Source organism: Argentina silus, assembly GCF_951799395.1.
Source record: "Argentina silus genome assembly, chromosome: 1".
NCBI classification, from domain to species: domain Eukaryota; kingdom Metazoa; phylum Chordata; class Actinopteri; order Argentiniformes; family Argentinidae; genus Argentina; species Argentina silus.
Genome location: NC_139655.1, coordinates 16,090,771 through 16,104,662, shown reverse-complemented (window position 1 = coordinate 16,104,662; position 13,892 = coordinate 16,090,771). Strand labels below are relative to the sequence as shown.

Here is a 13,892-nt window from a genome sequence, read left to right as displayed (position 1 = left end):
CTCACACTCACCATGTCAGAATTCTTAAAATGTCAATGAATTTGATCATCATGGTGCTTCTAAACCAGTCACTTACTTATTTTTATTTTTATTTTTTTCGGGGGGGGGGGCATGTTTTAAAGCTGTCTAGACCACAGGTATGCTAGGTGACACTGTAATTGCCCCAGTCGGTTTTGGATGCAAACATTCAGTCATAGGCTACTCAAAGCTCTCCACATCCACAAACACACAAATGAAGATGTAGGCTGCACCTAAACCTGACTTCAGATAGGAACATTGAAGGGACTTATGACATTCCCTATACAACTCGAAAAGATGAGCGAGTAGATGAGTATTCCTTTCAAGGGGGAAAGACTGTGGTTATTAAAAATAACACAGACAGCACACCACAGAGGGGAGCTCAGCGATATACAGAAGTGCCCTGGTAAGCTATTTGCAAAAAAACCTGTGTTTTAAAACCTCCTTTGACCTGTTTGTCCTCTGAGAGGATGTCCATAAAATTCAATGTGTGTGGTGCCCTGTGAATCTCCAGATCTGGTCAGATTTTGTCCATTAAGGCTCCTAAATCACCATCTCATAAACCTTTTCACCTGAATTGAATGAATACGTTAGGTTATAAGATCATATTGTTGAATTTACAATCATCATGGTCTGATTGATCCCCAGAGGCTGGAATTGAAATAGATTAAATTAGGATTTTTTCCCACCGATCTACACAGCATACTGCATTTACATTTACATTTATGGCATTTAGCAGACGCCTTTATCCAAAGCAACTTAAAACAAATACATTTGTTTAAGTAAGTGAATCATCTATCTATCAGTCATCATAAGATAAAATAATCAATGCTCAGACCAGGGGCCATAGGCAGTCACAATGCCTTTTTTTTTTATTAACAGGAGAGAAACTTGTACAGTCCGAAATCAAACATCATAATTGTTTGATTTCAAATCCAAACTTTTGGAGTATAGAGCCAAAAAGAAGAAAAAATGCTTCACTGCCCCATTACTTATGCAGGGCACTGTGGCACTGTGCCTATGCTTGCTCAATGAGGCACATCGAAACAATTCATCACTTGCTCAATGCAACGACACTGGGGGTATAACACTCTCAAAGGGAAATATGTATACATACTAAATTACTAAGACACAGGATAGCGGGGGCTTTCTCAATGTCATGGCTCGGTTGCAAGCAAACTGCTGATTCAAAATGTTGCTGAAAACTATGTAGAATTGCATTAAATGTGTACCACATTTTCCTGGAAGAGAACTCCCAGACTCTTCGTCCAAATTATTATTCTGAATTTTAGCACCAATGGTTCTGCCATAGGTTAAGCTGAAACGTCACCACTGAGTATAAGGGGCATGCTCTTATAGTAATGATAACAACATTTATTTGGTGGGAGTGCACCAGCACAAACAAACTAGCACTACACCCCTGCCTGCAAGCTATATAGGACCAAGTCATTCATATCATCAGACAGCATCCATGTGCTGTGCCCCTGATCAAAATGAGGTCGGCCTACTTTGTCTGTTACTGTGATTGTAATAGTTATTTTTGTTAATTCAATGAAGGGGGAGGAAATGGAATTTGTCATGTGAAAGTATTGTTAACGTTGGGTAGGGGGTGCATCTCTTTTTCAAGTTTTTTTTTTTTTTAATTTTCTTTCACTTTGAAGGTGTCCAGTAGATCAGTAGGAGAAAAAACTAATGTAATGTATTTCGATTCCAGCCTCTAGGATAACAAAAGGTGAACATTTTGAAAGGGGTTGTAGACTGTTTGTTCCTGTGTGGTGTAACTTTTCACAGAATTGGTAGAATGCCATCCCGGACAAGCAAGGTAATCAGAGCTCATCAGTGTGAGGTTGGTGTCTGTTAGAACAATAACCTCTAAGCAGTTCCTCCCAATGATAAAAAAATAAATAAAAAGCCAGGGTGATATGGAACATATTTTATAAATATCATTTGCATTCACATGAATATACATTCTTCTGTGGGCATACCATTGACACATACTTGCAAACACAAACATATCACATGAACTTATATTCATGTGCATATTTACTTGAAAAATAGTTGCCAAGAAAACAGTCTCCACAGATAGAGCTACTTCTGCCCATCGGTGCAACACCCATGCTCCATGCACCAAATTGACTTTTCCGATGTTCTACTGCCCCTGTTCAGACTGAAAGTGAGACCATCTCCCCTCCTTTCACATGTGGAGTCTAAATGGCCATGTCATATGAATTCCCCCTTGTCCTCCTCAGGAAACGAATCAGAAGCGCTGCAGCTGTCACTATGGAAACAAAGCCCACAGCAGGTATGACGGCCTTTGGCAGATCGGACGAGCCTGGACTGATGGATTTACCTGGAGGGGTTATTTTTTTATTAAATTAAATTAAATTCAACACAAATGTATGTATCCCCTCAGGTACAATTAAAGTTATTGAATTACTTACACCATTTGGATGAAACGTGCACAGACTTATGTAAGGGCAGGTGCTTTTTCCCCAAAAAGGGCACAAACGGGGTGTTTGGGGGTGGCAATGCAAGGCAAACAAGAGTGGGAGGCGGGGGGGTTTCTAAAGCCTACTAGTGGTGTCGGTCAAGAGGTAAAGGTGGGTAGATAGGCCTATATCTAGACAAACAACTGTGCATCTGGCCCACCTTGGACTCACTTGAAATTAATTAATAGATCCAACGATTTACTATTCAGTCCAAAAGTGCAAACCCTGCCCATCTGGCACTCCAGGCAGTCTTTAAAAGTTTTAGAAAAATACTATTTAGACCAGTCTGGTACAGTATGGTTGCAAGTAAGCTAGTGGTTGTGTCTGTGTATTTAATGTACCCACTCTGGAATGTTTAGCACTCTCACTGTATGTCTATGTGCCCATACATTCTTTGCACTTGTGTGTATAACATTGGGTATCACAATATCAGTCAGTACTTACCCTGTACACTAAGGCTGAAATTTAGGCTCTGCTGCCCCAGCTCATTGGTGACGTGGAGCAGGTAAAGCCCCGCATCGGCTGGGCTGAGGTGAACCAGGTTGAAGATCCCATCAGAGGACTGCAGCTCCACCCTGTCCCGTAGCCTCAGGAGGGTTGCTGAAGGGGCAGGGACAGCCACAGCCCGGCTGCAGACTGTCACGTTCTGTCCCTCCTCCACCTGCGCAGATGGCAAAATCTCCACAGATAGGTTCATGGGTGGACCTTCAAAAAAATCGATTTAGCCAATTAAAAGGGGGAAACAAAGACGGGCTTTTGAATTGTGGAATGTTGTTGGTTTGTTTATTCAGCTCACCTTGGACAATGACAGTCACATGAGCTGTTAGGTTTCCTGCAGTGTTGCGCATCTCACATTCATACTCTCCATCATTGGACCATGACACCTCTTTGACCAATAGGGTATCTCCCTCTCCTGCCACCACCAAGTGTCCATCTTGCCTGAGTCTCCTCCATACAACCGTTGGTTTGGGATTCCCCTCAGCACGACATGACAGCATGAAACTCTCTCCGATCTTAACCTCTGTGTTCTGTGAGATGTTGACATTCCTGGGAGCATCTACATTGGCAAAACAAAAGAAAATTGTTGGTAAACATATTCCCAATTTGGAATTCAAACATTCTGTGATTAAACATTAAACAACAGGATTCCTATACAAAAACATTGTGTAACCATTGTGTACTTGCATTGAACGGACAGTGATGCCATAGTCTCTCTAGTTCTGTGGTCAATAGGCACTGCCTCGATGTTTAGTCTTGCTCGGCAGGTAACAGTCTGTCCATTGTCCTGGGCCGTTGGTTTGTATTTTAACACTGAGGTGACATTCTGGACTTCCTCTCCAGCCAAAATGTTCAGGTGGTCTTCTTGGTTGTGGACAACTTCATTTCCACACAGCCATTCTATTATTAGGTGGTCGGCTGGGTACACATCTGGAACTGTGCAGGTGAGGTTACTCTCCTGACCCTCAGTCAAAAGGTCACTTCCTGATATGATGGGGTCCTTGGGTAAAGCTGTCAATGACAAACCAGATAATAATAATTTCTAATTATTCTTATTCATAACCTAGAAATAAAAAAACGATAACCCAGATAAGCAGATATACTAACTATATGCCTAAATATGCTTTAAAAATATCATTCTGTGCTCAAGTTGCATTTCTAACCTCTATAGCAGATGGTCCTCATATTCAAATCATATTATACCCAAGACTTGCAACCCAACTTCGTGGGTTCGAATCTGCTTTGGGACAACTGTGCTTTAAGTGGTATTGTTTGCTAATACCTTCCATTGACAACTTACACTAACCCTAACCACTCACAGTTAATGCCCAAGCCTAAACCTTACCCTTGCACTTACCTTAAAGGGTCAATCCGTAATTGGTACATCCAATTGGATTTTTAAATTAATTATATATAGCCATTGATTTTTTTTAAATATAACTTATAAATGCCTTGTGATCTTAGATCACCTGTGTTATCCCATCAGAGCTCAAAATATAAGCTTGTTTTATTCCATTATTTGTAAACAATGCAATTGTAAATAACAATAAAAAAAAAACATGGTTAAAACTATAATGTTAATCTCATGGATGGTCATCAGTCCTTGCATCCATAGCTGTGTATGAAATTGAGCGTGGTTACATTTCTCCAACCCCATCCCTCAGATGTTTACCAAAAAAGTGGCAGGGATTCCACTTTGTTGAATTACAGATTGCACCTTTACCACTCGAAGTTAACGCTTAATACTCTCTAACCGCCATCTAAGCCTAAATCGTTGTTATAACGCAGGACCTTTTTTTGTTGTTGTTTGACGAAATACGACATTACATAGACGTAGTATAAGGACGCAGTGATACCGTGTTGAAATAACATGAAAGCATGAGATGGGTAAAAGTATACAGCCTATATATTGATTGTACCAAATGAGGCAAAGCAAAGACCAAATAATAGCCTAATACAAATAATAAAATACATAATATACTGTAGTGTAGTTAACTTACCATACACTTGCACTTTAGTGGACTTTTCCGCATTTCCTTCATTGCATGTAGCCGTACAAACTAGCAAAATACCATGTTCTACCCTCAAGGGGTTGAATATCTGAAGGGACACCGAACCGTTGCTCTGGAGTCTACTGTACAGCGGCTTGTCAGATAACGAACGCCAGGAGAATGTGACAGCATCAGCGCAACCGCTGGCATGGCACATCAGGACCAGACTGTCGCCGACGCGAACGGTGGGATTCTTAGGAGTCAGGTTTAGAACCAATGAAGACGCTTTAAGAAGGAAATGAAAATATGTTCAATAATTACACAATTTATCATTCTATATTTGCAATACTTGAATATATAATATTTAAATATTTGCAATATTTGCAACACGTTCAAAACCCTGTGGCAATACTTATACGAGATATTAATAATACGAGAGACGATTCGTTCATACCTACATAAGGCAAAAACACAATCCAAAGCGAGAACATTGTTGAGAGATATCTCAGCTGGTAGGCTACTCCTTTGCAGGGACTCGAAAAAAGCAGATTCTTTTCTCTTGTTCATCTCTTATTTATACACCTACAATTGTTTTCCGATATGTAGCATCCTCCCTCCACCCCTCTCTGAAACTTCATGAGTTCCACCATTTCAAAAGTGAAAGTTTTCCTTGCTGCTTGGGAAGGGGGTTTTTCCTAGCTGTTACGAAAGCTGTACACATCCTGCCTATACCCTATCACTCCTCATTGATATGGCCCTAATATCATTGTAGTGATAACAGGCAGAGAAAAGCCCAGGATGTAGCTACAGACTAGGGAGGGATGGGGAAACCCAGACATTGTGTTAGTGGTAATTGGATTTCACAGAAACTGGTCCCTGCCTTGAAGATATGGCTTCTCATTATGAACTAGCAACCTCAGGTATGGCTGAAGTTGGCTACTTATGTGTTACTTATTCAGCATCCTTTATTATAAAGAAACATGAGGCAGTCTTTAACTCAGATGAAAGAACAAAGCAGTTCAGCTATGCCTGTGTTACTGGTACCAAAATGTGATGCAACATGTCAAACAAACCAGCTTTTGTACCTGCAAGGATATGTTGATATCTGAATACCTTGTTGCATTTTTCACACTTTATTGATTGTATATACAGCATGAAATGGGTCATTGAGGAAGTTTATTGTTTTACTGCTCCAGGACGGCCATTCTCTGTCAACCGATTCCATATAACGCAAGTGGTCATTAAAGAACAGGAAGCAGTAATGAGGTCTCTGCATCATATCTTATATCATAATGACAAAGCCCCACACCATCATCTGCACCTATATCTGCTGGCACTGAACTAAAACCATACAGTACAATCTTAAATCCTGCTAATCATGACTGCATACCCATTACCCACTCACACAACAGCGTACAGTCTTGGATGACATGCACGCATGCATGCACACAATCAAATGCACATGTCTGGACCAGGTCTCTCTTAAAATTTATTTTTCAACTCAATGAGACTAACCTGGATAAATAAAGGTTAAATGTAAGGTTTCAAATTTAAAAACATTCAGATCATCTAATTTTTCAACATGGCAGCCATCCATTCTACTAAAAGGGACATAAGGTAGATGTTTCCCCTAACCAGAGATCAAGGATCTCGGATCAGGTTACCCTACCCTAAATTTTAACCCAAGGCAATGAACAAATATCTAATCCTGTGTCAGTAGTTATGGGTGACTTCTACCTACCACCCAAAGGGAGCCCTAGAGGGCCAACTAAGGGTCCTACACAGGTCCGTTGCTGCCTGGGCCCCCCGATCTGCCCCCACCCGGGCCCTGTGAGCGCATGTTGTGCCAAAACTTCACCAGTGGCTCCCTCTTCCTCCAGATAAGCTTGTGGCCGTATGCAACATACCATCTACAGGAGAAAGATGAACAAGTTGTGTTTAATAATGTAACCACCATTCTCTTACTGCCAGAATTGATTCATACATTTTCATGAATGCCATCAGAAGTGCTATACTCACACTCCAAACAGGGCTCCTCCAAGGTGGGCTGCGTGATCAAACAGCCTCCATCCCAAAACAAGCCCTGCTGTATCCATGGCAACAATAGCTTTCAAGGCCTAAAGAGGAAATTGTAAGGTTCTGTATAAGCTGCATTGAAAGGTAAGGCACTTAAGCATACAGTGCCCTCCATAAGTTTTGGAGAGAGGAAGCATTTTGTCTTCTTTTAGCTCTGTACTCAAATGAAACAATTACTATTAGGTTAAAGTAGAGATTCTCAGCTTTAATTCAATGTTTTCTCTTTAGAAATTAATAATAAAATACTTTTTTATACATAGTGCCTCTATTTCAGAACACCTAAAGTATTTGAAAATTGGCTTGACAGGTTTCTGGTTCATCAGATGTGTTTCGTCACATCTTTGTTTTCAATGTCTAGTATTGAGTGTAGGCTTTCGTTTGCATTTGGAGTCTGCTATTGGTGTCTGTCAACACGAGGACCAAAGAGACGTCAATGAAAGTCAGGGAATATCAGAAAAAAATCTATAAGAAACATAGCCAAAACCTTAAACCTACCAAAATCAACAGTTCGGAACATAATTAAAAGAAAAGAAAGCACTGGTGAGCTCAGAAATCGCAAACAGCCTGGTAAGCCAAGGAAGACTTCTACAGTGGATGACGAAGAATGTGCACCATGATTAAGAAAACCCCCAAAACAACTGTCCCATCAATCAAGAACACTCTCCAGGAGGTAGGCATGAATTTGTCAGAAATTACCACCCACAGAAGACTTCACCAGCAGAACTACAGACGCTACACTGCAAGGTGCAAACCACTAGTTAGTCACAAAAACAGGATGGCCAGGTTACGGTTTGCTAAAAAGTACCTAAAAGAGACTGAATAGTTCTGGAAAAAGGTCTTGTGGACAGATAAGACAAATATTAAGATGTACCAGAGTGATGGCAAGAGTAAAGTGTGGAGAAAAAAAGGAACTGCCCATGAGCATACCACCTCATCTGTGAAACATTTTGGGCTTGGGCATGTATGGCTTCCACGAGAACTGGCTCACTTGTCTGCATTAATGATGTAACTGCTGACGGCAGCAGCAGGATGAATTCTGAAGTGTACAGAAACATATTTTCTAACATATTATACATATTATGTAACATATGTACATAAATACCCTTAAATAAAAGCTGAGAATCTCTAATTTAACCTCATAGTAATTGTTTGATTTCAAATCCAAGCTTTTGCAATATAGAGCCAAAAGAAGAACAAATGACCCCCCCCCCCCACACACACACACACACACACAGCATGACGGATCACAAACACACAGAAAATATCACTCACGTTGCCTGCGGTAAAGCTGACTATGGGCAAGAGGATGATTCCTAGTTTGGCATCAGGTACTTTAGTGCAGACTGCAGCAAGGACTGTCATGATGGCCCCAGACTGCAGCACACAGAAAGTGGCATCAAAGCAAGGACCAAAGAAATTAGCAAAATCAAGTAAGCAAATGATGCTAATTATCAATTGTAATAAGATGTGCACATGCTTCTGGGTCAAAGGAGTGTTAACAACTTGTGTTACAGTAGAGTTGACGGAGTTGCCAGTTCCACAGTGGAGTATAAGAAGAGTGCATAAGACGAGGGCATCTCACCGCTCCAAGAGAGGGATGCAGGCGTCCAGTGGCTGTCTTACATATGTAACTGACCATAGTGGAGATCACACCTGAAAATCAACAAAGATGAGGTTGAGAAACAACGTCTAAACCACACGTGCATACGCAAACACACATGCAGTCGCAGTCTCTCTCTCACACACACACACACACACACACACACACACACACACACACACACACACACACACAAAAAGGGATGAGATGATCAACCTCTTTCACTCTCCTGCTCCATCATCTATTGCACATTCAATCTCTAACTAGCGTAAACACACTATAATCATCCAGGCTCCTACCAGCTGAGAGGTAGACTGCGAGGAACTGCTCCCTCCCCAGGAGAGAAACGATGCTGGAGGAGAAGGTCCACAACACATACATGTTGGTCGCCATGTGGAGTATAGAGTAATGGCTGAAGGAGGAGAGGACCATGGGAAGGCACCGCGTCTCTGGCGAAAGGAACAACATGAGTAGTTTCATGGAGAAAGTTAGAGGAAATTAGGCTACATGTCAAGGCTTGGTTTGATCAAAAGGTTGATCTTTAACTAGTTTCACTTTGAAGAAGTGAATAAAATTTCACTACAAATTAGTGCTGTCAATCGATTAAAGATGTTTATCGAGTTAATCACAATAATACACTGTGATTAATCACAAGTTTAAAATACTAGTATTTACGTGTATTTTTTGGGGGATAAGACAAATACATGTGTTGTGTTGGAATAAAGAAATGCATGATAAATTGGCTAGAGGAATCAGAGTTTACTCCATTAACATCAGTTACAACAACAATTTTGATGATTTCTGAATAAGCAGACAACCACATAAAGAACAGTTACAAAGTAACGTCTGCTACAAAGTGAATGTAAACAGCTTGCCTATAAATTGTTTGCAAAGTAACATCTCACCCAAATGAATGCTACAGTGAGTAGGCCTACTTAAGAAACTGAATACCATAGTGTCTTTGAAGAGACAAAGTGAACAGTCCCTTTTCACACTCTTAGTTTAATAAAATTACTTGAAACAGTGTGAATTTGTGTAACATGACTCCATTCAACCGGTTCATAAAGTCTACTTTTCTTTTAACCAGCTGCTCAGGCAGACAGTGAGCTTGTTGACATTTTCAGATGACAGAGCTGACTTCTTCTTCTGCACAATGTGGCCTGCCAAAGAAAACAGTCTCATGGCAATGTTGAGGCAGGTGTAGCCAAGTACCTTTGTGTAATATGGCCCAGCTTACCATGGGCACCTGTGTGTGCCGACCACCACTGTAGTGGACATGCCTCTATGTTGACACTGGGCTCTGCCCTATACCTGTCTAGAATTTTGTCTTTGGACAGTGCCTCATCATCAGACTCTGACCCCATCAGTAGGAGGGCCATTTTCTTCTTTGGTGGCTCTGGTTCCATTTCCTCTGTGGAGGGTTGTGATGCAGGTTCTCTGTCCTTTAGCATCTCCCTCTTCCCTCTCTGCTCTGGGCAGGCACCTGAGGTCCTTGAATCTGGGATCTAGAGCTGTTGCTACCTTTAGCCATGACAGGTTTGTGTTCTCTTTTCGTCTGTTGAGGTCCTCTGTGAATGCAGCCTTGAAACGCACTATATAGGCAGGGTCAACATCTGAGACCTTCATCATATGCAAGAGTGCAGGCAGCACCACAGACCAGGACACATATTTGTCATCACGCAGGAGCTCAGTGACATATCTACAAACACACAAGACTAACAGAATTAATGACTACACTTTTCATCCAGATAACACCCATTAAGGGGACAGGCCTAAAATTATTTTAAAAATACAATAACAAAGTGACTATTATATTAATTGTATTTGTCAGAAAATAAAATTGGAGAGGATAGGGAAATCACCATACCTGCATGGCTCCAGCAGTGTTTCCAACTTTGCCTGCCTGTCATATTCAGCTGAGGTTGGCATGGCTAATTTGTGCTTCTGCTGCGCCAGCGTTGCCTTCAGTGGGTCTTTGTTGTGTTGGACCCGATTTATCATTTCGAGAGTTGAATTCCAGTGCGTGGGTACATCCTGGACGAGTGACTCCTCTTCTTGCCCATGAGAGGCTTGCTGAACTTTCAGCTTTGCAGCACTGTGTTTGAAGTGTCTGACTATTTTACGGCACTTGGCTAAAGCACCATCAAACTCGCTGTCACAGAGAGCCACTGTGATTACCCTCTGTATAACGTGTGCTACACAGGGCATATGCTCAAATGGTATCTTGCTGTCGCGATCATATTGCGAGCGCTATCTGTTCCTATAGTGGTGACCTTGTTCGTTATCTCCCACTCCTTTGCAACTTCAAGACACTGAGTAGCGCATGCTTCAGCATAATGCCTTTCCTCTGTTTTCACCACACCTAAAGCGAACGAGTGCAGTTGCCATTTGTCATCGATTAGGTGTGCTGTTACACCGAGGTAGTTATGGTTGCTTACTGATGTCCAGTGGTCTCCAAGTCAGTGCAATAAATGTAGCTTGTGCCAACTGCTCCGCTTTTGTTGCCTCTTTTTTTTTTTTTGGGCATTTTAAGACTTGTGCTTCGGTGGAATGAGAGTTCATCACTGCAATATGTGCACACAACTTTTGTCTTGTCTAAACTTCCATCTCTAAACTTTTTTAAAATAATTTTGCCGTTCAGCACACCGGGGGATGTCTCCTCAGTCATCGTTATCTGCGTTAGCCATGCTTTTTAGTAATTCAGCCAGGTAAACATCCGCGCTGGAATTACGGGAGGAAGTTGGGGTCAATCTTGGTAATATGTTTAATTTGGGTGAAAAATGTACGCGTTAAGGTTTCCAGATTAATCGCAAGCGTTAACGCGTTAACATTGACAGCCCAACTACAAATAAAGCTCCAGACAGAAGGCTTGTGATTCAACAGCTCAATAACAACCCAACAAACCTAAACACATACATACTGGAGGCTGGATTTGAGGTGAAGTACTTTATCATGGATCTCTGCAGAGAGGGAATTCGCCAGCAACAGAGGACCACAGCATTTACTGCTATGATTCCTATGTGATGGAGATGGAGAGAAAGAGAATATCATGAAGGGGAGACAGATGAGAGAACATCTAAAGCAACCTCAGATTCATAACATCCAACACATTTCAACTCATCTTTTGCTTCAACCATGGATACCCCAAGCTGGTTCCAAGGCAGCCTCTTTAGCTCTTTGACCGTAATTCCCTGAAATCCATCACAATCCTCCAAAAGACTCACCAGTGGCAGTCTTCTGGCCCTCAGTCAGGCTGCTCCAGAAATCGTCGACCACAGACATCAGCAAGATAATTTGTTTCTGGAATTCTGTTAGCTGGTTCCACCAGTTGTGCCAGTAAGTCATGTCCTGTGACTGCTGGGAACAAAACAATGAGTTCTTAGGTTTCCTACATGTATCATAAGCTGATGTTCATATTCATATTATGCATAACAGATACGGTCAGGTAACTGTATTCATGGAGCCCTTGAACAATAGCTATTGGTTTCTTGAATGTGTTATGTCAAATGGGACATATTTGCATTACTACCTTACCTGTCCTAGTTTTTCTGCCTCAGCCTCCTCCCTAGCGATCTTCACTCGTGACTTTAGAGACTCGTACTGCAAGATGGCTGCCGCACCGAAGGAGCAGCCTGTAAACTAACATGGAGTCAGACAAGCACACGGTCCAAGATCTCAGACTGCCCACTGCACAGATTGTACTGATTGTACATATACTTGGAAAATGCTTTTAGAAAGCATGCTGTTGTTTTGTAAATGTTTCCACATACCAATTGACACAAGCTAAAATACTTGAAAATAACTAAAATGTAGTGACATATGCATTACAGTATACATGAGGGGAAATTTAGGGAGAAAGCTGGTAGGACCTACCCCCACTGTGAACATCAGGGGCTTGAACAATTTGCCGGAGGGCCTGGGGGGTGCACAAGGGGGTGGCGGTCCCACTTTTAGGTGCTCAGCTTTCCGAGGAACTGTCACATCAGCAACCTTAGACGGAGGAGGGCCCGTTTCTTCTGCAATGTTACCCTTCCTAGGTTCCGGCTTCCTTGCTTCTCTCCGGAAGCCACATCTCTGCTGGGGGTGGAGGGTGAACCTGTGGATGGGCGAAGGAGGACAACTTATTCAAATTAATACTGAATGCAACTAAACTAAGTATATGCTTTTTTTTAGGTCTCAGAAATCTGAGGGCATTGTTTCAAAGAACTGCAATTTAGATGGTTCGCAAATTGAGAATTGTTGTTATGAATGATTGTTGTCTGTATAAACTGTATTTAAATGCTTTGTAAATGGAATGGAATGTAAATAGTGATGTGTTTAGAATATTGATTCTCATATAGTGTGGCTATAAATCCTGTCATAAATCTTTAAATTGGTTTCAGAAAGAGTCCTGTAACTCCACTATGGCAAAAGTGATCACAAAGCTTAAACTAAACAGGCCACGTTTTACTCTCCATTATAGTAATGTGTGACTTAGATCTACTACTTATTGCAGAGGTTGACCCCTCTTGAGCTTTGATTGACCATGGTAACATGCAGATCAACAACACATATCCCTTCCATAACTCCAGACTGCCATGAAGACGTATATTGACATGATTGGAACGACTGTCAATACATGTAAATGACAGTATGACAGCATATTTGTAATAGGCTACGACAGCTCAATCTGCAATACAGTTATCGAGGTAGTTACATACCAACGACGCCACACTCCAAATCATTTCATGAAATGTTATGGAGTGTCGCGTCGGAACTAATGACAGCCAGAAGATGGTTAGTAACCTGCGCAACAATCAATGTCATACTTGGCAAGCGTTTGTAACAATGTTGCAAATGTACAGTCACGCGACTGTGTGGTCTGATAATAATCACCTGTCACCTCGCGAAACCGTGGAGGTGGAATTGATATGTTTTGTTTTGGTCCATTTTACAAAACATCCCCTCCACGCCATGTTACGATAACCCCGTCAGAAACGTCCCACGACGTTTCATTGCCGGGTCAGATCAAAGATCGTATGAAGGAGAGTAAATGGCAAATATTTTATATAATTGGAAGATGGATGAGTGGGTCAATATCCAATGGTAGCCGTTGTCGACCCTGGAAACTAGAAACGTAGCCACTGCCGGCATGCGTAGAGAGGTTTGTCAGTGCTAGGTGTCATATTTAGTCCTTATCTTTCCGCAGACTGCGGACGTAAATGGATGCTGAGTGAACCC

General features: G+C 41.6%; 2 protein-coding genes across 8 annotated transcripts; both read right to left on the bottom strand.

Moving 5' to 3' along the window:
• Positions 1–1,936: 1,936 nt before the first annotated feature.
• parla (presenilin associated, rhomboid-like a) lies at positions 1,937–13,860 on the bottom strand. Of its 7 annotated transcripts, none has more exons than XM_083666612.1 (11): positions 13,548–13,860; positions 12,546–12,768; positions 12,207–12,311; positions 11,897–12,029; positions 11,593–11,688; positions 8,972–9,121; positions 8,655–8,725; positions 8,345–8,446; positions 7,016–7,113; positions 6,738–6,906; positions 3,877–4,016 (listed from the first exon to the last, which is right to left on the bottom strand). In XM_083666612.1, exons 1-10 carry the CDS (start codon positions 13,625–13,627, stop codon positions 6,774–6,776), a joined length of 1,191 nt encoding a protein of 396 aa, XP_083522738.1. In that variant the 5' UTR covers positions 13,628–13,860; the 3' UTR covers positions 3,877–4,016; positions 6,738–6,773. The 7 variants fall into 7 exon arrangements, with proteins under 7 accessions (XP_083522734.1, XP_083522740.1, XP_083522735.1 ...); XM_083666611.1 differs by lacking the exon at positions 3,877–4,016 and adding an exon at positions 5,141–5,281; XM_083666610.1 differs by lacking the exon at positions 3,877–4,016 and having other exon boundaries at positions 6,158–6,906.
• LOC310802363 (E3 SUMO-protein ligase ZBED1-like) lies at positions 9,417–11,569 on the bottom strand. The gene is made up of 2 exons (XM_083666669.1): positions 10,540–11,569; positions 9,417–10,371 (listed from the first exon to the last, which is right to left on the bottom strand). Exons 1-2 carry the CDS (start codon positions 10,878–10,880, stop codon positions 10,020–10,022), a joined length of 693 nt encoding a protein of 230 aa, XP_083522795.1. The 5' UTR covers positions 10,881–11,569; the 3' UTR covers positions 9,417–10,019.
• Positions 13,861–13,892: the final 32 nt, after the last annotated feature.